This window comes from Littorina saxatilis, linkage group LG14 (genome assembly GCF_037325665.1).
Source record: "Littorina saxatilis isolate snail1 linkage group LG14, US_GU_Lsax_2.0, whole genome shotgun sequence".
Classification (NCBI taxonomy): Eukaryota; Metazoa; Mollusca; class Gastropoda; order Littorinimorpha; family Littorinidae; genus Littorina; species Littorina saxatilis.
The window spans coordinates 3,567,056-3,592,573 of record NC_090258.1 but is presented as its reverse complement, the minus strand read 5'-3'; the positions used below and the strand labels follow the sequence as shown (position 1 = coordinate 3,592,573).

The 25,518-nt window shown below is 41.5% G+C and overlaps 1 protein-coding gene and 1 long non-coding RNA gene across 3 annotated transcripts in view; both read left to right on the top strand.

Annotated features, from left to right (window-relative positions):
* Positions 1-435: 435 nt before the first annotated feature.
* LOC138946915 (uncharacterized) overlaps positions 436-25,518 on the top strand; it is a 37,572-nt gene continuing 12,489 nt past the window's right edge. Inside the window, exons 1-9 of one of the 2 annotated variants that reach the window (XM_070318318.1) lie at positions 436-945; positions 5,387-5,696; positions 14,715-16,348; positions 19,199-19,316; positions 19,679-19,909; positions 20,838-20,944; positions 22,395-22,528; positions 23,651-23,813; positions 24,352-24,609. In XM_070318318.1, the coding sequence (XP_070174419.1) occupies positions 5,452-5,696; positions 14,715-16,348; positions 19,199-19,316; positions 19,679-19,909; positions 20,838-20,944; positions 22,395-22,528; positions 23,651-23,813; positions 24,352-24,609 (2,890 nt within the window). In that variant the 5' untranslated portion in view covers positions 436-945; positions 5,387-5,451. Of the gene's footprint in view, positions 946-1,869; positions 1,983-5,386; positions 5,697-14,714; positions 16,349-19,198; positions 19,317-19,678; positions 19,910-20,837; positions 20,945-22,394; positions 22,529-23,650; positions 23,814-24,351; positions 24,610-25,518 lie in introns of those variants that run through there. The other variant, XM_070318317.1, reaches the window with a different exon arrangement.
* Positions 6,474-14,461, top strand: LOC138946916 (uncharacterized). Its single transcript, XR_011449470.1, has 3 exons — positions 6,474-6,664; positions 8,142-8,300; positions 12,435-14,461. It is a non-coding gene; the product is annotated as an uncharacterized lncRNA (long non-coding RNA).

The following is a 25,518-nucleotide window of genomic DNA, read 5'->3' as shown; positions in this document are numbered from 1 at the left end:
AGCGGCGAGTCATACTCTGAGCCCTGTGCCGTGTATGTCGTCCACCGACCCCTCGTAGGCATGCGTGCCTGTCGGCTGCCTCAACCAAATCAAACCTCTCTAGCTAGTACTTCATTTCTATTCAGCCCACCGGTTTCGTCTACCATCTAAAGTGTATGTGTGTGTAAACTCGATCTACGTGGACACTACCAAGCTCTGTGAAGTAATCTCAACTGACCTATCGCAGGATGTAAAGTGTTCTTTTCGTCACCTGCATGTGATCTTGATGTACTCTACTCTACAGCCAGCCATGCGGGTTGCATGCCTGTTTGTCTCTCTAGCTGCTAAGCTTATTACTTTTTGTGTGGTTTGCCCCAAACGCTGCCGGGATATTCAGAGATCTATTTCTGTGAGCCCATCTCGATTCTGTCTGTAGGCACACGGTTTCGTCCACCAGTTCCAGTAAACAAGCGTCAAATTTGTGGGATCTGTTGATTAAAAATAGTTTCATCTCGTGTGCCTATGGCCTTGAACCGCACGGGTCACGGGCCGTCACGACAAGATGCAGGGGAATCCCTCCTGTGACATCATCCCAGCTGTAAGAGCGGAGCTCTCTACACCGCTTTCATGTTTTGTTTGTATACATTGTAGGAACGCCGCTCCAGCAAATAGGACGCGACGTGTGCGTCGATTTACTCCACAAGAAGCCGCCAAAAGTGCAATTTTGTGACCGGGTGCTGTCTGCTTTGTTAAAGTCTATGGGATAAAGGTACAGGTGGAGAACGCAGTTTCATTTTATCGCGTTGACATTATAACCGTGAGTCTGCCTTGTAGTCGCAAAGCGGACACTGGAAGAAGGTAGCCCAGCAGACGAGAAACATGTGCCGCCAGTTGGACGAGACGAGGCCACCGCACTACCCTTGCAAGACGTTAGTGTGTTGCAGACTGAGAGAGGCAGACATGGCTGTAAGTGATGGGAATATATGTTTGTTTGTTTAACTTTTCTTCTGTATGTGTATGTTCTGATTTGTAGCTTTTATTATTTTCTTCGGATAACAGTTGAATGTAAATCGCCGACAGCTGTCGTGTCTGATTGTTCTTAGTGCCATGTGCCCTGCTCAGCCAATCGCAGCTCGCATTCTGAGGCCAGATAGCTTGTTTGGCCAATCGGAAGCCAGAACGCGACGATGTGCTTCGCTGGGTGTACGACACATTTCGTGAACTAATTTGCCCCAACTTCAAACATCGTTTTACTTTTATAAAAACGTCGATTAATTGTGCACACCGGTGCAGTGCATTACAGTAATACTTAAACTTACGAGTTTTATTCATTTCGCCCATCTTTTTTGGCTTTATTGCACAGAAAATTAGCTCGCAAGACACCAACCATCAGTGCGGTTCGTGTTGCTATATTTAGCGTCCGATCAAAAGGTGGTGTTGCGTTGGGGCCGCTCGTTTCTGTCAAGGGCTGAGAAAGGCTGGCTGGGTACTACTTGCAACCAACACGGGGTTTCGAAGAAAATATTAAAAGCATTTGATTGCAAATACACCACATAAATATCGTCTCACAATGGTATTTTGGCCAGATAAGTCGCCGTTTGTCAAGATATTGGGTTGTCTGGGTAGCGGTTGTATCGAAAGTGGAAAATTCATTTCTGCAGCGGAGGAATGTAACGTATAAATCCGCCGCCGTGTTATTGCGGTTTTTTCTTGAAAGAAAAGGGTAATATTGACAAAATATGCAATTTGAATCAATCTATGGCCCCAGAAAAGTATGTTGGTATCGCCAGTTCGGGTGATGTACATGCAGATTCCCATAATGACCGAGAACAAAAATATCAAAAACCGCACACCTCCCTCTTCCTCGCTTTGTTGTCACACACGGAATAAATAATCTGCATACTGTACACGCAGTTCTGGCCGCCATTTTGGTGGCAGCCATTTGCAATGAAAAACATTATTTAGAAGCAATTATTGGAGTATGATTTTTCAAATTTTGACAGGTAAGACATGAATTGTTGTTTATCGGTCATTAGGGAGCTTGAAACGGAGCCAAATGTAGACTGAGGGGGTCGAAGTAAGTGTTAATCGTGGGGTTGTCGTTCGTGCGATTTTTGCAGTTTTCGCGCAGAAAGTTTCACAAGTGAGCCACGGTTTGTTTACAAATAACATTATTTGCAGACGGGATATAAATGTATGATTTGGGTGTGGAATAAGAACGACCCATATGGATTATGTATAACGATTCTTTTCTTCGTTTAGTGAGAGGGGTTTGGCAAAATAATGTATCTTGGAAGGGTACCCCCCTAATCTGCGCACCTGTTTCGCATCCCTCATTTTTCGTTAGATATAAACTTATGGAGAGTTAAATGTACGTGGATGTTGTTTTCTATGGTTATTTGGTAATGTGTGTTGATCATACTGTAGTTTCTGCCGTTGTTGTCGTGACATTTTTGGGAAAACCCCTCTTGTTTGTTTTGAAAACAAACCCACTTCCGCTTTTGTAACTGGGCAGAATTTTATCAAATGGGGAGTTTTTTGTGTACGTAACTGGGTAATTCATCAAGAGTATTGTCGTTGAGTTATTTCTAAGCGTATTTTGCTCGTTATTGATTATGTTTTGGCCAGCAGTAACCGTGATATTTGTACGTAAGATAGCCTAGCCTAAATGTTAGTGTTTAGTGGAACCTTGATCAACCATCATGGCGTTGACTCGTTCAGACGTTGCAAATCAAATGTGCATTGTTTTATGGAATTGTTTGCGTTCACTTTCTCTCACCCTTCCCTCTTCTATTTATTTTGACAAAGTTAGTATATGGAGGAGGATCCTAATCAAACAGTAACACCATAAAACCAGGACTGTTGAAGAATGAAACTGAGGCGAAAGTCAGGCATATGGTCGATCTGATATTAGGATAGTATTAGTTAATATCACAAAAATCAGACAACCATAATAGAACCAATAATGTTAATGATCAGGACAGTTTACATGTAATGAGCTTTATGACTCAAAATATTTATAAGTATTTTCATATATTGCAATTTATCTCATGATGAAATGTGCAGAGGCTTCTTACAAATTTGTTTTCATCTCTATGCTTGTCAATTACACATTAACATGCTTCCATTTGAAACTTCGAGGTCTTCATCGGGGATTGACGCCCGACCAAAGGTGATTGAAGCCCGACGGAGCGAAGCGACGGAGGGCTTCAATTAGACTTTGGGAGGGCGTCAATCCCCGATGAAGACCGAGAAGTTTCAAATGGAAGCGTGTTAATCAACTTAATGTTATTGTAATTCAATCTGATGACGATCTCTTTCCTGCTTTCATGCGATGGTAAACAGACAGAATTGGTTCTGTTCTGTTCACACACTACTTTCAGTCCACCTACCTGCAAGGGTCAAGTCCCAAGAAATATGTCTCTGTATTCCTATCGTATCACTCTCCTCCTGTTTTGTTTTCTTTCACATACATTTTCCCATCTTTTTTGACGGGTTTCTGGACAGCAAACTCAAACCAACTTCTTTTCATCACAAAAGCGATCTTTGGAATTGACTGACGTAGTCCAAAAGAATTAATGCATCAACTTACGTCACGTATTCGACGTCATCACTTCGCATACCTTATGGTCTCGGTATTTCGTTGGTACTTCATATTTCCTACTTGTAAAATGACCCTCAAAGCTAACCGAGACTATAGTTGAGGTTGTATCAATGCGCCTCGCTAGCAGGTTGTTAATGGATTTTTTAGCGAGTGGCTATCGACAATTAGTCACCGGTAATTTTTAATGAGTTGGGGCATTCTGACCAATCACAGGATCTGTTTCATTAAAACGCAAACTTGATTGAATTACAATTTATCTTATCTTTCAAATGTTTGGTCAAGATTTTTATTTTGTTTGTTGTAGGGATCACATCACATGGTGTACGTAGTTTCTAGTGCTGCAGTATTTTTACAATTACTGGTTAAAATTTGTACAGCTTCTAAGTTCTATGATATAGTATTAGTACTACTATTACTATTGAAGACATTCTTCAAAATATCAGTCAGTGAAACTGGTCGCGACTTGCTGGTTGATACTTCATTGTTACTGAGTTGGGTTTTTTTTTATTACCATTATACCAATCATAGTTTCATATCTTTGTTGTAAGTTGTAACTGTATTCTTAAACTTATAAGTTATAAAAAGATTAAAAAGGAAACCAGTAACGAACTATAATGATAATAAGAGATCAGTTACATAGATAGTTGTATGACTATGAGTTCTTGAAAAAGATGGTAAATTTGACCAAACGAAGTCTGAGCTACACTCAATGATTAGTAGAGGAGCAGAGTTTACAAGTGCACCATGTGTCATAGGTGAATACATCTGAAATGGACCGTGACGCACAAGAAACCTATTCAGCGAGTCAAACTTGAAGGGCTGCATTGAGATTACTTACTACTGCTCCACCTTATTCACAGTGAAATGTTTCTCACTTTCTGTCAGCCTTGTCTCCGACATCAAAACACATACACACAATATGATATGATTTAGTGGCAATTCACATTCTAAGCTCAGACTATGTTGCATCATACTCATAGTATCTTCTTCGGAAAGCAAATTTCGGGGGGGGGTTACATGCCCCTGGACCACCCTTGTCAGTCGGGATGCTTTGAACCTTCCATCATTAGAATTTGGTTGAGAGGGTCAAATTAAGAATTGTCTTCCTCTCCAAGGCTGAACCCTGAAAATGTACATGAAACATTTTACGGAAAATTAGAAATGAAAAAATGCCTTGCAAGTGAAATTGATTGTGAACATTAGTATTAGTAGAGGGACACACTTTTCAGCATAGTGGTTCCGAATCTTGGTCATCATAGGCTTTGCCGTTGTTTAGTAGGGTATTTCTCTTCTGTAAAAGTAAAACTGACCCGTGTAACTTGCTCAATGCTGCGATTTAACTGGCCGTTTTTTCCCACTTACTTTGACAGAGTGACTGGTTTCTACGAGAGATCAGATTTATATTTGGTTGAAAATCTTATACATAATTCAGTCTTGAGAATCTTCCTGCTTTTGGAGGAATTCCACTTTTTTTGGCTCCTTTTTAAAAAACATTTTTTTTTACCTCACCTGGTATGTTTGGTGGACCAGTATGAAAAGCTGAACACCTGATGTTCATTGTGAAGCAGTAAACATCACCATGGTCATGTATGAACCCTTATTTGTATTCTTTTTAGTCAAGGACAAGACAATCTCGGGGAATAATCATATTTTTCTCCTTTTGAAAGGTGAACCCTTTTTTTTTTAGCCATTTTGTTGTTATTTCTGAGAGTGAGAACTAGTACAACAGTGAATTCTCTCATTTGCTTGTGACTGTGAACCCCCTGTTTGTGAAATGACAGACTGTTGCTTTTTCATTTGCAGGTGGGCAATGAGACGAAGATATTACTCAGCTACCTGGATCACTTTCCCCATCCCTCCAGCTGCCCATGTGCAGGTGGCTGCTCAGCTGTGAAATGTACGAAGGCAAAAATATTCACTACTCCCCGGTGGACAACAAACCTCTCTGTTCCTTCAGCCAGAAACAATGCAACCAACGGCGTCTCAATGGATATGGATTCTGCGTTCGCCACATCTTGGAGGATCCGACGGCGCCGTTCCGAAGATGTGCGTATGTGGCAAAGTCCAGTCAGCACCTGTGTACTCAGGCCATTCCTTATGGAGAATCGCGCCAGTAAGTACAAATATTTGTCTTCTCTTTCGTTTGTTTCAGGGATTTTGTGTGTGTGTGTTTTGTTTAAGGTTTTTGTTGCACGACAAAATTCAAGGTGTTGAGTCTTGAGATGTCTATAACTTTTATAACTATAACTGTATAAGGTGCTGTTACTCTAAGTGTAATGACTCGTTCAGATAAGACGATTTGGACTTGAATTTTTGTGTGCATTATTTACTTTTACTTTTGTGGATCCTTTTCACATCTTGTACAATTAGGTATTCCAAAGTGCTCTTCGCGGGTGGCAAAAAGTGATGCCGAGTGTGATTTTTCACTGGTTTTTAAATTTAACTTGTTCAAACTCGCCGGAATGAGATGAAATCAGAAATGAATAAAAAGAATACACCAAGATGATAATTGATTCTTCATAGTTACTTTAATACAAAAATAAAGTATTAGATTCAAAATCTAACATTTGAAATACGCGTGTGAAAATGGTTGCAAAGTTGTGCTTTTCTGACGTCGGAACGAAGTTTTCGCTGTGTTGTTTTGACCCCAACCGGGAAAACTCCGTTCGCGGAGATAAGCCATTAAAATTAGCAACAACCCGCTACTAAGGACATAAAGAGGAAAGATTAAGCTTTCCGACGATATCAATATTATTTTGATTGGCTTCCGTTTAAGAGTAATATTATCTAGTTTAAAACTTCGCTCGAAAATTTTGCCATCTCAGAACGAACAATATCCGGTTTTATGCATGCGAATGGCAAGGTCGGAGTTTGAACTTTCACCTGGTCTATTTTCATACTGATGCAACCAACGGCTTGCTTCCGCGAGGACCGAAAACGAGGCAACCCGTTTTTCTCGTTGTCGAGTACGCCGTGTAATGGCGGCGTTTGACGAAGATCAAGCGATGGCACGTCACGGTCACGAAAGTTCGATTTTGCACCCAAAATTTGAGGAACCATTCGATCCAGATTGTCTAGAAGGTAAGCATATATATGTCTTACAATGTGTTCTCTTTCAATTCTTTAAGATATATTTGCTTATTTAAAAAAAACACGGGGATTGACGAACCGAGTTGATAGCAGACGAAGTACAGTGTTTGTGAAGGTGGGAGTTGTGAACTTCTCGGCACGCTGTATTTTTACAGTGAGGAAAATAAAGCATTATGACTCAAGGAATAAAGTCTTGAAACACAATTTTAACAATCTGTTCATTGATTTGAATCATTAACAAAGAGAATTACTAGAAATTAGCTTTTTTGCATGCGTGCTTGATAGTTGTCTTCTGGGTGATCTCCCTTATCTCCTTGTTTACATTTTGCGACGTGCAAACAACTTCGCTTTTTTTACGTCAAATAATTCCGTTTTCTTTTCTAACTATTGTGTTCACTTCTTTTTTTATTTCACTGTTGTAACAAAATTCCTTGAAAATGTGGTTGACTTACAATGGACATTAACCCCTTGACTGCCTTAGGACAGGTATACCCGTCATGCGCTTGTGCAGCCGCAGCGCCTTAGGACGGGTAAACCCGTCTTCTCCGTTTAGGAATTTTCCAGAAATGCTACGTCACTGCTGACACACAAATAGCAGCCAATGGCTTGGTGGGATACCTCATTCTCATGAATAAACATAAATGGTGACGCGTTTTTGCGTCTGAAGGCTATTTTCGGCCTTGGCGGGCAGGAAAGGGGAGAGAAAGCTTGACTCGTCAAAAAGGCTAACGGTGACTGTCGACCGGGCCCTAGAAGGGAAAAACAAAGACGGACTGACGCTACAGGCGGTGCAAATGATTATGGATACTGACAGGGGAAGGGGGAGATCTTCTTTCGGACGATTCGTTGGAAACAGGTAGATGACAGTGATTATGATCCTTTCTTGGAGCAAGCAAAACTGCCACTTGTGTTTGATCCACAGGCACCAGAAGATGCGCCGGACTGATTTTTCAAAAGTTCATATTTTAACATCATTATAAGCCAAACTAATTATTATTTCCATGTTTAGACACTAAAAACAGATTTTTGGTTCAATTTCCTTTAAAAATAACATGGGTTTTACTTACCTACCTACTGCCAGTTTGGAGCTAGAATTTTTTGTGAATTATTACACCCCGAACTCCAAAATTCCCTGGCAATCAGGAATGCACATAAGTACTAAGTTTTGATTGGCAGGGAAAGGGTTAAACTTTTCATGCACACTTTTTATTTTTATTTTATTTGTTTAAATTTTTTTCTTAATAAACTTTCCTTCTTCGAGTATGTATGTGTTGGAGTATGCGTTGGTGAGACATATAAATGCGTGTAATCATCACAAATTTGATGGCTTAATTTTCATCAAGTACGTTTTTGTGTCATCTGAGCATAAAACATCACATACCACCATACAATCATATTGTGTTCACTTCTTGAAATGGTAATTCTTAACTGTGCTAATGCCCTCCAACTTTTCCCTTCTCAATCTCAGATGATCGGTTCCAGAAACTGAAGGAGACATTTTTAATGACTGGCAGAGGGAGAAGACCAAGTCTTCCTCAGTTCCTGACTAACTTGATGGCAGGTGTTCAAACAAGCTTTAACTTAAGCTCCGGAGACTGATTTGCTGGGAGCAAGGCCATACAGTGAAGTAAGCATTCATATGGGAAAAAAAGAAGTTTTATCTTCAGTATATGATGGCACTGTTTAGTATTAGCTTCTGTTGACATTCATTTTTCTAAATAAGTGTTGCAACTTACATTCTCTCTCTCTCTCTCTCTCTGCATATTCTATGTATTCATATTGTTCTGCTATATTATGTTAATAATCTGATATTTTATGGTCTGTCACGTTTGATGTTCTGCATACATGTATACTATTTGTATGTATACTTTTTATTTCATTTCACACACCCCTTCATATGGGGCTATTGCCTTGCTAGATAAACAATCCATCCATCCATCCATCCATCCCCCCCTCTCTCTCTCTCTCTCTCTCTCTCTCTCTCTCTCTCTCTCTCTCTCTCTCTCTCTCTCTCTCTCTCTCTCTCTCTCTCTCTCTCTCTCTCTCTCTCTCTCTCTCTCTCTCTCTCTCTCTCTCTTCCCGCAGTGGGGCACTGCGGTTATGAAATTAAAGGCCCCTCCTGTTTTTGGAACCGCAGGAGCTTTCTAGTTTGCTGTTAGGTAGATTTTTGGTTCCTCTTTCCTGTCATGCTCTCTTTTTCTTCATGAATTCTTTTCTTTTTTCTGCCTTCTTGCTCATTCACCTGTATTTTTCCAAAAATCTCTTCTCTTGCCGCTTGTCTTGCGATTCATGTATAGTTTAATCTGTTAGTGTTCTGATGTAAGTCCAGCAGTAGATAGGTTAAGCCTATTTTAACATACTGGAAACTGGTAATCTTCCAGTAGGTATTAATTTAGTTTTACTAAAGCCTGCTGGGACACAAGTAATGGGTTAGTGCATTTGTAAACAGGAATCGCTTGACAAGTGGCCCCCTTCATCCCCCCCTTCCTCGTCCTGATATGGCTCTGCGTAGTCGGCTGGACGTTAAGCAACAAATAAACAAACAAACTCTCTGTCTCTGTCTCTGTCTCTCTGTCTCTGTCTCTCTCTCTCTCTCTCTCTCTCTCTCTCTCTCTCTCTCTCTCTCTCTCTGTCTCTCTCTCTCTCTCTCTCTCTCTCTCTCTCTCTCTCTCTCTCTCTCTCTCTCTCTCTCTCTCTCTCTCTCTCTCTCTCTCTCTCTCTCTCTCTCTCTCTCTCTCTCTCTCTCTCTCTCTCTCTCTCTCTCTCTCTCTCTCTCTCTCTCTCTCTCTCTCTCTCTCTCTCCTATCTCTCTCTCTCTCTCTCTCTCTCTCTCTCTCTCTCTCTCTCTCTCTCTCTCTCTCTCTCTCTCTCTCTCTCTCTCTCTCTCTCTCTCTCTCTCTCTCTCTCTCTCTCTCTCTCTCTCTCTCTCTCTCTCTCTCTCTCTCTCTCTCTCTCTCTCTCTCTCTCTCTCTAGCTAAGAAAAAAAAGTAAGCAGTGTATATGGGTGCGTCTCAGAATCTCGTCCTCTGTTTGTGACATTATCACCAAAAGTAAAATCTTCCCAGAAAACTTTGATAATACTATTTACACACTTCTCAGGGTGTACCTTTTCAGTTTAAACAAGAAAAAAATATAACATTGCCTTTAGTTTGCCATATGTTGAGCATTATTTGGACCATGTGTGCAAAATCACCCGTGTAACATGGAAAAAATAAAAGACAAAAAAACTGCATTTATAAGGCTGAAAACGACTTTTATTCAGTTATTATTGTTGAATCACAAGCCATTATAGAGTTCAATATGAAATGACTACATGCAAACAACAAAATAATGTTTTTTTCAATGTTCCATGCATTCGTCAAAATTTCAATACAAAAATGAAAATTAATTAATGATATCCTGATCAGAACATGTTGATACATGGCATTCATTCAGTCTTATTGACATTTAACCTTCACAATAGCATATATACAAAGATTTGTTGCTCTAAGACAAAATGTTAGAAAGTTATCCCAAAAGAATGCAAAATGGTCACCGATGTAACATGGAAACATCACTTTTGTAACAAAGAAACGGTTATGCTTTTTCCCACAAACTTTACTAAATGAAGCTGATTTTGCAACCAGATTCTTCTTAGGTAAAATGCCAAACACTAAAACAGGAACAGAAAGAAAAAAAGCTGGACAAAATCAAGAAAACTTTGCCCCAAAAAAGAGAAACATTAATGAAAAGTTCATCACCGACGTAACTCGGAAACGAACAACCAGACATGTATTATAAGGTTTGACATGAAGAATGCAAATGTTCAAAAGTGGTTCATTCAATTGTTAAGACAATAAACCAAAGGCATTGGTTACATATAGAACAGTTGCCACTTGCAGTTAATTAATTTATTTTAAAAGAAATAATGCCCCCTGGCATTGAAGGTGGGGTCACGAATCATGGTTGCATCAGATGCAGGGACTAAGGAAATATCATCGATCCCTGGAAAGCAATAGTAGTTCCCCTCCGGTTTCCTTCGAAGGAACGGTACCACCAGTTCATCAGGTCGAATCTCTTGCACCTGAAACATGCAAGTACCAGCGATTTCAACCAAAGATTGATGCAATATGTGTACTAGTTTCACTAACATGAATTTGTTTGATGTCTATCAAGATTTTGATGCATCCACATTCACTGGCTAAAAACAAAATAAAGTAATTATTTTGTTCAGACTTACCATTCCATTGAACATACAACTTTTACAATTAAAGAAAACATTGACACTTACCGTTCCTTTAAATGGATTTCGGAAATTTAATTTTGATCATAATTTTTTATATTTTTAATTTTCAGAGCTTGTTTTTAATCCAAATATAACATATTTATATGTTTTTGGAATCAAGAAATGATGTAAAATAAGATGAACGTAAATGTGGATCGTTTTATATAAAAACAAAAAATTATTACAATTTTCAGATTTTTAATGGCCAAAGTCATTAATTAATTTTTAAGCCACCAAGCTGAAATGCAATACCGAAGTCCGGCCTTCGTCGAAGATTGCTTTACAAAAATTTCAATCAATTTAATTGAAAAATGAGGGTGTGACAGTGCCGCCTCAACTTTTACAAAAAGCCGGATATGACGTCATCAAAAGTATTTGTCGAAAAAAAGAAAAAAACGTCCGGGGATATCATACCCAGGAACTCTCATGTCAAATTTCATAAAGATCGGTCAAGTAGTTTAGTCTGAATCGCTCTACACACACACACGCACAGACAGACAGACACACACACACACATACACCACGACCCTCGTTTCGATTCCCCCTCTATGTTAAAACATTTAGTCAAGTTTTGACTAGGTGAAATCGAAAGAAAAACTATTATTAACAAATGTTTAGCCTAATTTTTCACTTCATAGAATATCATAGCAGCAAAAACTCACCTTTTCTCAAGAACCTGGGGTGTTGATCACTGTCGTAACAAAATCACAGACTTCGGAAACATTCTCGAAATCTTTCTTCGCTGCTGGAAGCTGAACTATTTCTCTCTGTAACTGCGCATGCGTAGTCACCCGCACCTCTAAGTCACTACGCGCAAAATAGTTCTAATCTTTCTTCAAAACTCTGAACATTATTTGCAAAACCGTTCACCATCGTAACTGAATTTTGAAGAAGCATGTCATATTGCGCAACTTTCAACTTAGTTTGCAGATGCAATTTTGAGAAAATAATACTTAAATAACATTTAGCTCAGCGATGTTCTATGCCCTTTCATGTCTAGATCGTGTTGAAGATGAATATGCAAATTCTAAAGTTCAAATTTAGGACTTGTTGCTGTTGCACGCGTGCGGAAACCTATGTTACGACAGTGATGGCAAACTTTCAAGCGATTAATTTCGTTTAAAAAAACAATTCTGTGGACAAAATAACATTTCAACTGTCAAGTACACTTAAACCAAACACACATAACAAGAATAGCAGTCCTTGGACATTCTAAACGATTCTTGTAGTGAGGTACAAAACTAGTTGATGGTTCATGTCACAGATCAGACCTCCATTTTTCACGCATTTAATCATTTCTTTCGCAAAACAACCTTCATAATAATCATGCAAAATACTCAGTTTTGTTTGTACTATTTCTTTATTCATTTTACTTCTCAAAAATACCAATATCATGATTTAAAATTCAGTATGTTTCAATTGTGGGCTAATTTGATTATGGCACACACAAAAGGATCAGTTTCTGAGACGCACCCATATACATGTGTTTGTGTGCAGGTATCTGTTTGGTTCTGTCGGCTGCTTTGTGACTCTTCATATCCAGAAGGTGTGAAGGCACTGATCCAGAAGACTGAAAAATCCTTCAACAACATTGCTGTTTCAGCTGATGCTACATTCTTGAAAGAGATCTCTTATGTGAACATGATAAACAAAGAACTTGATGATGTTGGCATTGACTGGTTAAATGTGCATTCATGTTCTCAATTTTTAGGAACAGGTATCCGACTGACAAACCAAATTGTGATTGCACTTGAACAATTTAGAAAGAAAGAACATGTAAAACATGATTTTGCTTCTGAATGGTTGAATGTGTTAGGGGAGGGGATTGAAATGTTCTAGATCACAGATTGCTAAGTCTGAAGAGAAAAGTATGATGTAGTACAAAACCTTAAGCAAAGTTAAAGATAGGCGCCCTGAAGAACTTGAGAAGTTTTTTGGTTCATGAATTTAGTGTGCAGTCAAACAGTTGCCAAGGAAGAAGTGTTTCCAACAAGAATCTGGGCAGCTCAAACCAGGAGCAAGAGAAGTTAGTAAATCACAGCACAGTTGAACCAGCAGGAATACTTGACAGTAGGGAAGAAAACCAGCATAGCATTAGCAGTTTGCAAGTTCAACATTCAGCTGCTACAATGGTTACGCTGGAATACCACAAAATACTACAGGAAGAGAAAGAAAAGGCAGAAAAAAAGCTTGAACATTTGGAGTATATTGTAGGTGGTGCAAATCTGACTACCACTTGGCAAACTAAGGACTTTGCTGATTTGACTAATGCTAAAGAAAAACTGGACTTTTCTCAAACAAGTGCATGCCAGTTTTAGTCAAGAAACTACAGCAAGAGAACAGAAATGTGAAGGAAAGCTTATCAGGAGTGAGAAACTCCAAACTCTACAGAAGAAGTGCAAATTTCAAAGCTACCCACCAAGGAGATCTTGTGCTAAAAAAATATTCTTGAGCAAGAACTAAACATTTCAAAAGAGGAAGCTTTATCACTGACGGCAGAAAAAGTTGCTGTGCAACAATAATCTTCAAAGCTGAGGCAGAAAATTGAGCTTTTACAAAGTCAACTTGCAAGCATGACAGAGTAAGCTAATCAAGACATACTTTTTCATTTAGAAATGTTTTTTTATTTTTTTTATTTTTTACCTCAGATAAAAAACAGTTATGGTCTCAACGGAAGAAAAGACGTTCATTGTCTTGTTTGCTGTTCTGACAGTTCATTAAAAACTGATCATTTTGGTATAAGGTACTTGCATTAGCTTAAACATTGAACCATTTTGAAGAAGCCAAAATTCACGTTTTGTACAAAATATCTGTTTTTTCAAGACATTGCTGTTTTCATTAAGCATGTAGAAATCCAATTGTGTATCATTTATAAAGAGCTTTTAATGCTGAACAAATGGATACCAAAAACAGCTTTGTAACTTTTAAAGCAAGAAAGTTATGGCAGACCAAAAATGACTACTTAAAGTACTTAGTCGTCATTTTTCTCGACTTGACAAAACAGCACTTTTGGCATTTTTGATCAAAGATATCGTATTAACCAGTTGTCAGATGGAGTTGAAAAAAATTAGGCTTAGATATCATATCCTGCTCTTCCTAGAAAATGTATTACAATGAAAATGCATTGTATGATTTAGAGATGAAAGAGTTAGAAAATTGGCTCTTGCCCAGTTGTTTTGAGTAGCAGAGGGCTTATTTTGCTATATTGTGCCATTTTTGTAGCTCTGTATCTCTATTACGATGTATTTCCTGTCAATGTATTTTGCATTATCAATCTGAAAAGTATATACAGTATTCATAAACTCATTTTTGGACTCATGTAATTTTATTTGTGTGCTGGAGGCATGTCTGAATGTGCGGAAGAATGATGTGCAAAAAATACGGGGAAAAAATCATAAATTTTTTTTTTCCAGCCCACCTTAAAAAAAAAGTATTCCTGTGCTCAGAATGAAAAACTATTTGTTTAACTAAGTTTCATATGGGTTATTCAAAATTTGAAAATCACTTTGGAATACCTAGTACAATATAACAAAGAGTCTAATTCTGATTGATTTTTGCATCATTTTAGTTGTGTTGAAGGTATGAAGCCAATTTGTAGTTTACCACGACTCCAGTTTCACTTCTTTTGTATTAGGTTGTGCTTGCAGCACTTAGTAGGAACTGGTACCGTACACAAGCTTTTGCTTCCATTCAGTTGTTCTGTAGAAGGTATTTTGATGCAGATTATGCTGTTGAATTTGAGAGTAACAGAAAGGTCTACTCCGTCTCTGTTCACAGGTACTGCAACAATCACATGCAAGTGCTGGGTATGCTGCCAAGACGAGAACGCAAACCGAAAAAGGAAAAGGATAAAGACAAGGACAAAGATAAAGACAAGGACAAGGATAACGTGACGACAGCATCCGATAGCAACAAAATGACCTTCGGAGATCGACTAAAGTCCAAAAAACTGAGCATGTCCAAAACGGCAAACTCCCCCCTGTTGGGTAAAGTGCTTAACCCAGTGGATGACCCTGATGACCCCTACGCCTTTCACGATGCTATCCCCGAGGGGTCGCCAGTGTCGAGTTCCCAGATGGGCGGGATGAGTGGAGGTCTTGCGGACATGGCGTCCAGGTCTCCCTACCCCCAGTCCCTGCCCTCCCCCTCGCAGTCCCGCACACCAGGGGACATGATGGGGGGAGGGGGGTTGTCCAAAGCCAAGCTGTACCCAGAGCTGGCAGAAAAACTGGAAAAGGTGCGCATGACCCAAGAGACCAAGCCCACCAAGTCTCGTGCCCGAATCTCTCGTACCATGAACAAACTGCAGACAAAAATCGCCCAGAACAAAATCAAGGACAAACTGCGCAAGTCGCAGGAGTCGAGTCAGGCTGAGTTTAGCCCCAGTCAGGTGGCCAGTCCTGAGCGCATGGCGTTGAACGCAGCCACCGCTGCTTTGCTGCATTCAGGGATTGTGGGCTCTGACTTTGGAGCTGTTGCAGGTTCTGACGCCAATTCCATCGGCTTGAGTCCCAGCCATCTGCATCCTTTGACGTTACCAGGTCTGGGTTTACCTGGGATTGACGGTGGCAGTGGTAGAGGGGTGGGGGCGACTGGTTTGCCAGGCGCAGGGTCCCGTCTGTTGGGGATGGAGCGGTTGGCTGCGGAGAGTTTACCTCCACAGCTCTTGTCTTCTCTGCACCTCCTTCCCCCTCCTTACCCGGGGCCCCCTTTGCAGAGGGAGCAGCATTTCTCCCCCACACACGGACAGGTGGTAGGCCCGGGTCACAGCCCGATAGACAAGCCTCCTGTTACCACCACCCTGCCTTCCCACACCCCCGTCAGCCCTTTCTTGTCCTTCTCACAAGCGTCCTCGGTCTCCGCGCCTGTGGTCAGTCCTGCCCAGTCTCAGCCTCAACATGTACGGCAGCAGCGACCACTACCACACCCTCGTCAGCAACCATCACAGCAGCAGCCATCACATCAACCACAAGCCTCGCAGGCCGCTGTCTTCGCTGGTTTGCCCAAAGAATTATGGTCTTCTCCTCACCACCTGTCTGTGTTAAATCAAAGTCTGCCTGGCAGGCAATCGTTTGCTGACAGTGCTGGTAATTCGTTTCCGCAGACTTCTGCCATACTGACATCAAAGAATGTGAAAGCTAGCCCGCTTGTGTCACCCTCCAAAGTGGACTTGAAACCATCATCACTTGATCTGCGGCCTCCTCCTCCTCCCTATGCTCCTCGCTCACTTGTTAGCTCTCTACCTACCTCAGTCAACAGTTCAGTATTGAACATTCGTGTGCATAGGCCCAAAGGTGTGCTGACAGAGAAAGAGGCTCGTGCTCGTCTACGAAATGATGACGCTGTGAAAGTTTATGGGATGTATGTTCACCAGAGGATCAACAACCACGTGTTCATGGAGCCATGTATGAGTAAGTACCACACTCTTCACTTGGTATTAACAGTTTAACTATAAGTATTATGTTTTTTCGCGACCACTAGCAGGTTTGCCCATAGGCAGTTTTTCCAAAACTCATGAGTTTATGCAGCAAGTTAAATTGAACTGCTGATGCAACAGTAGAATTAGAATCTATTATTACACCATTACCTAGTAGCAGTGACTCGCTGACCTGATAACAAGAATGTCACATTCTGAACGGTCACTTAAGTATGCGGAACCTTTTCCCTTTCGTTGTTTCCGACTCCGAGAGAGCGACAGATTCAAATCCACGCTTTATGACAATTGACAATGACATACATCTGACGCGATCGGCCCACAGAATGTTGAACTTCAAGTGAGCTGGTCTATGAAGATAGTGGGAGGGGCATTACCTGAACCAGATATTGACACTCCCCTCCCCCATCCTTTCTTTCAACATAAATCGATGCTAAATTAGCAAAATATTGTTGAATGACAGCTTGAAATAAACAAGCTAGTTATACAATGAAATGCATTTCACACATGCAGACCTGTTTACACTACACATTGAGCGTAGTAAACTACGAATTTGAATAATATACTACGCAACTACGCAAGTCTGTCGTTTTCTACGCAAACGGTATTTAAAAAAGAAAAAAAAAAGGGTTTTTTTTTTTTCTTTTTCGTCTTTACACCTGTTCCTTGTCCCGTTGTGCTCTCACACCGCCCCGTCCCTGCACGCAAACGGTATTGTTTCGGCTACGCATATCACAATCCGTAATTTTCTTCATCTCCCTTGACCGATCCATTTTCCATGTTTTCGGCCAGCAGTCGTTTGCTGCGTGCAGCGCGTAAAGCGCCCACGGGTGTTGCGTTGTAGCTTGTTAATGCCGAATAGGCTTCTCCAAGCAAATGCCGGGCACAACTGAAAGCGTTACTGCCAAACCATGCGGGCGTTTCGACACAATGGCTGAACGCAGAGCACACGAAAGTGAAGATGAGAACTGTGAAGAAAATGACTCCGAAAGGCCACCGACCAAAAAGAAAAAGACGAGCAATGCGCCGAACCAAGTCTTTCTGCCAAAATATCATCAGGACTACCCATGCCTTGTCTTCGCGGAAAGGAAAACATCATGCTCATTGCACTGTCTGCAATTCCCATTTTTCCGTCAGTCAATCAATACATGTGGTAAAAAGTAGCAATCATTGTTCTTGTTGTTGTGATAGGTCGACGAGAAATTCTACACATTCAATTACAAAACTACACATTTGCCTCATTTTGCTCCCAGAAAATACACATGCAATGTTTTAGGGGTAAACAGGTCTGCACATGTACATATATAAATTTGCGAACTGAGGATTCCATGTACCCAAAGCAACTGCTAAGGGCATTAATGTATTGTAAGTACTCTACCACTACCAGATAGACTCATTGAGTGATTCTATGCCATTGGGCTTTAAGTTGTTAGTACAGATCTTTATGACTGACAATATTTAAATTTTTTGAGTTATCAATTCAATGGACTTCCAGTAGAAGTTCAAGTTCTAGAAGTTCTAGTTGCAAGCTGTGGCTTGTGTTGATTATGTTTTGGTTTCTCTACTCACATATATTGCAGACCTGGGAACCCATACGATTTTGCCGTATTCTGTACGCATGATTGTCAAGAATACGATCAGTACGGTCAGTGGGAAAAAAATACGACGAGAAAAAAATCCTAGACTACTTTTTTTCACAAGCCCATCTTGAAGCCGATCCAGTATTTTGACATCTTTTTTGTGAGCAATTAAAGTGTACAACAAAATAATGAACTGTAGCAGACGACAAAACTGCCGACTCTGACTGAACCGTGTACTTCGTCCACCGCGCACTACGGAGGCTTTTTTTTTTTACGGTATGGTACTGTTTTTAAGGTTTGGCACGTTCATTTTTCTGAAAATACACCGAGTTTGTTTGAGAATACTCTAAGTGCAAAACAGGGGTTCCCAGGTCTGATATTGAAATACATGTTGTGGTTTTTAGAAGTAGAACGTAGACCTGCATGAGTTTGACTGAGGCCCAGTTCTGCGATGTAAAATGAATGTAGTGTAATTATCAGCGCCGTGATCACTTCAAATTAAATTTAGTCATACTCTGTCCACCATCTTCTAACTTCTAAGATTGATACTTCACAGGATGTGTGGCTGGTGTGTGGCCATGTTAACCAGACAGTTGAGCCAGTTGATTGGACTATGTGACTATGTCTGATTCTCTGACGCCTAAAAACATCCGCCAGGCTGTTTTCTTTTGGTTCTTTTTTTATTGGGGGGGGGGGGGGGGGGGGGGGAGGGGAGAATTACATTCCTAACAGACACCTATGTCAATCTGCAGGATTAATTCAACAAGAATGTTGCACTGTGCACAGGAAGTGGCCAGGCTGTTGATATTTTGTTGTTGGTCACTTTGTGTGTGCCCCAGTGACAGGATGCTTTCAATAGTACCCCATGTCAATCCCCTGACAGATCCTGATCATCCATTGGTTTAAACATAAGTTTATTTTAACAAAGGTTACAATCATGACATGTATACAAAGTTCACAGAAACAGCAACAAGCTAGAAGCTTATAGTGGTGTTCCTGCATGACAGTACAACATAAGGCGATCATCCATTGTAGGTGGTGAACACTATACAATTGTTTAGATTTATGTGGAAAGGAAGGTATCTAGAGGATTCAAAAGGAATATGAGTTTGGTTTATAATTATATATGATCAATGATGAATTGGGCTATAAAAGTTTTTGAATTTGATACAGGAAGAGAATAAGAAAAATGAACCTGAGTGATATTGTAGGTCACATGTTAATACATTGGGTGATGATTGTCACAGGTTTGTGTGCGTCTGATGAAGAGGGAACATCGGAAGAAGAGATGGATGACGAGCTCCTGCCTTTTCAGAGAGACTGGAAGGTCCTCTCGGATGACGAAGAAGATAATGAATTCGAAGAGTAAGTATACAATGGACTGCAGATATCATGTGTTGTTTTAGAATTAAGTCAACTGCTGTCAGCTTCAGTTGTACTTTTTGAGGTATATAAATAAAATGAATATGATAGCAAACTTTCCCTGGTTGCCATTCTGAATTCTTGTAAAGCCATACATTTATGTGGAGCCGTAAGCCTTGTTTGTTTGAAAACCATCAGTCAATTCAAATTTGACAATTATACAGAGCTCTCTATCATATGTGATGTTGATATGTGTGTCAGTTACTGTCACAATGTTCTGTCTGACTCATCGACAGTAACATGTTTGTTATGATGACAGTGAAGCAACATGACCTTCATGAGAGACTACTGACCTTTATTTGCAGGGACGGAGAGTTGCCGTCAGACCTGCGCATGGTGAAACTGGGAGTGATGAGAGCCAGGTACCGGCGACACTGCACGCAGACCAAGCACGCCACGCGGATCAACACAAAAACCATGATGTCACACAAGAAGTTCACACTGGCACTCCTCAGGCTGGCCAAGGAAAGACCGTCAACTGCAGCCCATACGCTGGCGGCTATCTGTACCAAACCTCTCCAGTGGCCTCAAGAAAGGTAGAAGCTGGTTAAATAATAATAATGGACATTTGCTATAGCGCATAATCATATATATGCTCAATGCGCTTTACATATTAATTTCTGCCGTGTGAGATGGAATTTTTTACACAATATATCACGCATTCACATCGACCAGCAAACCTCAAGCCTATTAGGGCGAGCATTCACCTTTCACGGCCTTTATTCCAAGTCAGACGGGTATTTGGTGGACATTTTTTATCTATGCCTATACAATTTTGCCAGGAAAGACCCTTTTATCAATCGTGGGATCTTTAACGTGCACACCCCAATGTAGTGTACACGAAGGGACCTCGGTTTTTTGTCTCATCCGAAAGACTAGCACTTGAACCCACCACCTAGGTTAGGAAAGGGGGGAGAAAATTGCTAACGCCCTGACCCAGGGTCGAACCCGCAACCTCTCGCTTCCGAGCGCAAGTGCGTTACCACTCGGCCACCCAGTCCTCATGAATAGTGAATGTTCCACATTTTATGATTTGCACAAAAGGCAGTTTGTGATTTGAAACACTCTCTGTACACCTATCTTCCAAATATTTATGTGTACAATTTCTATTAAATTAAAAATGACATGATAAAATAGAATAAAAGTTACAGTGTGATACCCATTTGAAGAGAGGCCACCTCCCAGAAAGGACACTCTTTGTTGTCATATTTTTTATGTTATCTTTACCAAAATGTACATGCTGTGAACGGCCACCTAATTTAGGGACACTTGACTGGTCCTAATGTCGTCCTTTCATTTTGGGCGCCACGCAACAGTTGTCTTCACAAGCTCATTGTGCTTGTGTTCTGTGCACTTATGGTGTCTATTTTGAAAGCAATTCTTGGTTGGTTGGTTGGTCGGTCATGTCTTTATTTCTGACTGCTATTTGCGATATTCCATGATGGTGTTTGTGGTGTGTTCCAGGAAACGACTGCGGAAGGCGGTGTGGCGGAAGGTGTGTCAGTACAAGGACGGTGCGGATCAACAGTGCACCGTCATGTGTCTGCCGTACACAAACCACTGTCGGAAGCGTATCCTTTCTGTCGTTGCATTGGCCTTTTCATGTTTTTCTGTCGTCATATTCCCTGCAATTGAAGCGATCTACAGGGTGGGCCATAAAAAGTGTCCACATTTAATTTGTTAATATTTTTCCTGTAAAGTGATATTTTCTTTTCTGTTTCAGATAGAATTTGAGACAAGCATCTTAGAATTCTTTTAAAGCCTGAATGGATCGCATTCCAGTACAGGAAAGGACCAAAATCGTTGAACTTTACTTTGCTACCAATTCTGTGGTTCTCGCCCAGCGCGCTTTTCGGAGAGAGTTCCCTGGCACACACTGTCCATGTGCGAGAACTGTGAAGCGCCTCGTGGATAAATTCAGGAACACTGGTAGTCTCACAGATAACAATAAAGGACATAGTGGTCGACCATTTTCTGCCCAAAATCTCATGTTTTGTTTGTTGACATGTCCACTCAAATGAAAATGGGCTTCATCGCTGAAGAAAATGAGGTCGAGAACTCCTGGGTTGTTTTCAATTCTTTCAGAAATGCTTTTACTGAATTCTAACCTTTCTCTTTTGTTTGCATCAGTTTGTTGTTGGAGAATTTGTATCTTGTACGGAAACAATCCTAAGTCTTTGTGTATGATCCTTCGTACAGATGTCCTCGAGATACCGACTTCCTGTGACAGCCGCCTTGTTGATTTTCGTGGGGATTCCTGCAAACGGTCCCTTACTGCTTCAATGTTAGGTGGACTTCTAGCAGAAAATGGTCGACCACTATGTCCTTTATTGTTATCTGCGAGACTACCAGTGTTCCTGAATTTATCCCCGAGGCGCTTCACAGTTCTCGCACATGGACAGTGTGTGCCAGGGAACTCTCTCCGAAAAGCACGCTGGGCGAGAACCACAGAATTGGTAGCAAAGTAAAGTTCAACGATTTTGGTCCTTTCCTGTACTGGAATGCGATCCATTCAGGCTTTAAAAGAATTCTAAGATGCTTGTCTCAAATTCTATCTGAAACAGAAAAGAAAATATCACTTTACAGGAAAAATATTAACAAATTAAATGTGGACACTTTTTATGGCCCACCCTGTAAATGGGCATAGAGTATGGAAAAGTGTAGACTTCTATGTGATAGAAAAAATGCTTTCAAATTATAAAAAGTTGAAGAAGAAATGCTTTTGAGTTAACCGAACTTTACGGAGGTTTTAAGTGCATGTATTACTGAATTGAACAGAGCTTTTGAAAGCTACTAACTGATTTGTCGAAAGCAAAATTTCAGGCAAGGAAGACAATAGGTGGAGTACAAAGGACAACGTATCCATCCCAGGTATTATAGAAAGGAAGTTTGGGCGGTTCAGCAGTGTATGTTGAGGTTTAGGCTTACAAGGATTTTCAGTTTTAGGTTTGGACCTAATAATGTAGCCCTAGCACCCCGGTGTACCGGAAGGAAATCTTGTAGTCCTTGACTTTTGATCAGATGTGATGTACAATGTCGACCAACAGCTGTTCCAGTTCTGTACGGCCAAGAACTCGGACAACACTCAGTGCTGTATGCCCGTCATCGACATCAGGCACGACTTCTCTCTCTGCTTCCCTCACGGTTTGCAGGCCGTAAGTTGCTCGCTTATGTTTAGTACATTTTTCGTTTGTATGTCTTCTGTGTGTTTTTTTTTGGGGGCAATGGCCAAAATTAGCCCCATGTGACTATGGAGTTCGTCACCATACTTAACTCATTGTCTCCCAGGTACCACTCATATGGCTCTATCTGACCAGGTACGGATATATCCGCTCAGACTGTTAGCTTCAGTCGCTTCCTGTAACGTCCATCTAACGCCTGCATTCGAGCGTATTGATACACAGTTACTACACAGTTGCTACAATTCTGAGTAACCTGCTGCAGCACAGCTGGTCTCGGCTAAAAAATACTTGGTCAACATAGGCTGGGTGGAAAGTGTTAAATTGTTCACTTTTATTAGTATGTGATTTTCCTTCCCCAGGGCCAAATTGGGAGCTTGCAGTGCCCCCCACCCCACCCCCACCCCCCCTCTACCCCCTAGCCCTGTCTTGTCACCCTACCCAGGAAAAGACTTCTGTTACTTGGTTGGTTAGGTTTGTGATTTGCTATGCATCTGTTTTCTCCTTAACACTTTCTACCCCACCTATGTTGACCAAGTTTTTTTTTAGCAGGTCACTCAGAATTGTAGTAACTGTGTATCAACACGCTGGAATGCAGGCGTTATATCGACGTTACAGTAAGCGACTGAAGCTAACAGTCTGAGCGGATATATCCGTACCGGGTCAGATAGAGCCATATGTGAGCCTGCATGGGAAAACCCGGCGAAAGACGCAGCAAGCTATTTTCGGCTACAATGAAAATAGGCCAGGTATTTTCCAAGGAAATTAGACAAAAGAAAAATATTCCTCAGAGAAAATAATGGAGGAGCATCAGTCCACTTCCTCATCCACTTGATTTTGTGAGCCATATGTTCCAGAAGAGGCCATCAAATTGTCTTTAAACTTGCTAACTGTCAATTCTCACAGGGGGCTTTGCTACCAGGGTTTTTAAGCTCTTTGCTTCCTCCTTCAGTGGCCAGTGATCAGAATCAATAGGTTATCATCACACACTGACAAAAAGTAATGAGTGTTGTTCATTCTTATAAGTGTTGTTCATTCTTATGAGTGTTCATTCTTTTGAGTGTTGTTCATTCTTGTGAGTGTTGTTCATCCTTGCAGGAACATCAGCTGAAGGAGGAAGCCGCAGAAGCGAAGAAGCGACCCCGTAAGAAGACCAAGCCACCTGCTCTGACGAGACCGCCTCGCAAAGGGAAGAAAAAGAAGGGAAAGAACGCCCGCCCACAGAAACCGATGCCACCGGACAAACCAACAGGAGATATCAGTAAGTGCAATGAAACCATTGTTTAAAAACTTGCTCCATTTTAACACATCGTTTCTGTGGACCTTCTCTTCATTTGCCTATTTAGTATTAATTTACAGGCTGCAGAAGTCTCCTCGGATCAGGTATTTTCCAAGGGAAGGGACTGTTTTCTAGGAAATTGGACTAGAGAAAAATATTCCTCGGAGAAAATAATGAAGGATCATCTGAGTCCACTTCCTCATCCACTTGATTTTGTGAGCCATATGTTCCAGAAGTGGTCATCAAATTGTCTTTAAACTTGCTAACTGTCAATTCTCACAGGGGGCTTTGCTACCAGAGTTTTTAAACTCTTTGCAAATTGCATGTTCACACAGCTTTCAAACAAGTATAGAGATGCTGAGCACATTGTAATTGCTATCAGAATGGCGGGTACCCACATGAATACATCTGTTTCTGCTCACAGGTGTCAAACAAGTGTAGTTTAGGGGTGTTGAGAATGTTGTAATTGCTATCAGAATGTTGGTTACCAACATGAATACATCTCTTTCTCTGCACACAGGTATGCCGGAAACAGAGCACATGGAGCTCACCCCCGCTACACCCCTGTCTCAACCAGACAGCTCCACCCCCAGTGCTCCCCCCACCACCCAGCCCCACCGCCCTGTCCCTCTACCCCCAGTGGCAGCTTCCATTTGTGTGGGTGTTGCCAAGGAAAAGTCTACCCATCCCTCCACCTCAGGGGGGAGGGGGCCCAAGGACAACAAGCACCTGGAACACGCGCTGGGAGCTTTTGATCTGGATGACACCCTGTCACCTGGTGAGAGACTTTGCTGGTGGTGTGAGTGTGTGTGTGGTCACTGATGTGTGTGTGTGGTCACTGGTGTATGTGTGCAGTCACTGGTGTGTGTGTAAGGTTACTGGTGTGTGTGGTCACTGGTGTGTGTGTGGTCACTGGTGTGTGTGTGAAGTCACTGGTGTGTGTGTGGTCACTGGTGTGTGTGTGTGGTCACTGGTGTGTGTGTGAAGTCACTGGTGTGTGTGTGGTCACTGGTGTGTGTGTGTGGTCACTGGTGTGTGTGTGAAGTCACTGGTGTGTGTGTGGTCACTGGTGTGTGTGTGTGGTCACTGGGGTGTGTGTGCAGTCACTGGTGTGTGTGGTCACTGGTGTGTGTGTGGTCACTGGTGTGTGTGTGGTCACTGGTGTATGTGTGCAGTCACTGGTGTGTGTGTGCAGTCACTGGTGTGTGTGTGTGGTCACTGGTGTGTGTGTGTGGTCACTGGTGTGTGTGTGTGGTCACGTGTGTGTATGTGAGTGGTCACTGGTGTGTGTGTGTGGTCACTGGTGTGTGTGTGTGTGTGTGGGCACTGGTGTGTGTGTGGTCCCTGGTGTATGTGTGCAGTCACTGGTGTGTGTGTGTGGTCACTGGTGTGTGTGTGTGTGGTCACTGGTGTGTGTGTGGTCACTGGTGTGTGTGTGTGGTCACTGGTGTGTGTGCGGTCACTGGTGTGTGTGTGGTCACTGGTGTGTGTGGTCAATGGTGTGTGTGGTCAATGGTGTGTGTGTGTGGTCACTGGTGTATGTGTGCAGTCACTGTGTGTGTGTGGTCACTGGTGTGTGTGTGTGGTCACTGGTGTGTGTGTGGGATTCTAGAACACTTTCCCCCTGGATTTTTTCCCCCCTGACTTTATCCCCCCGAATTCTTCCACCCAGATTGTTTCCCCCCGT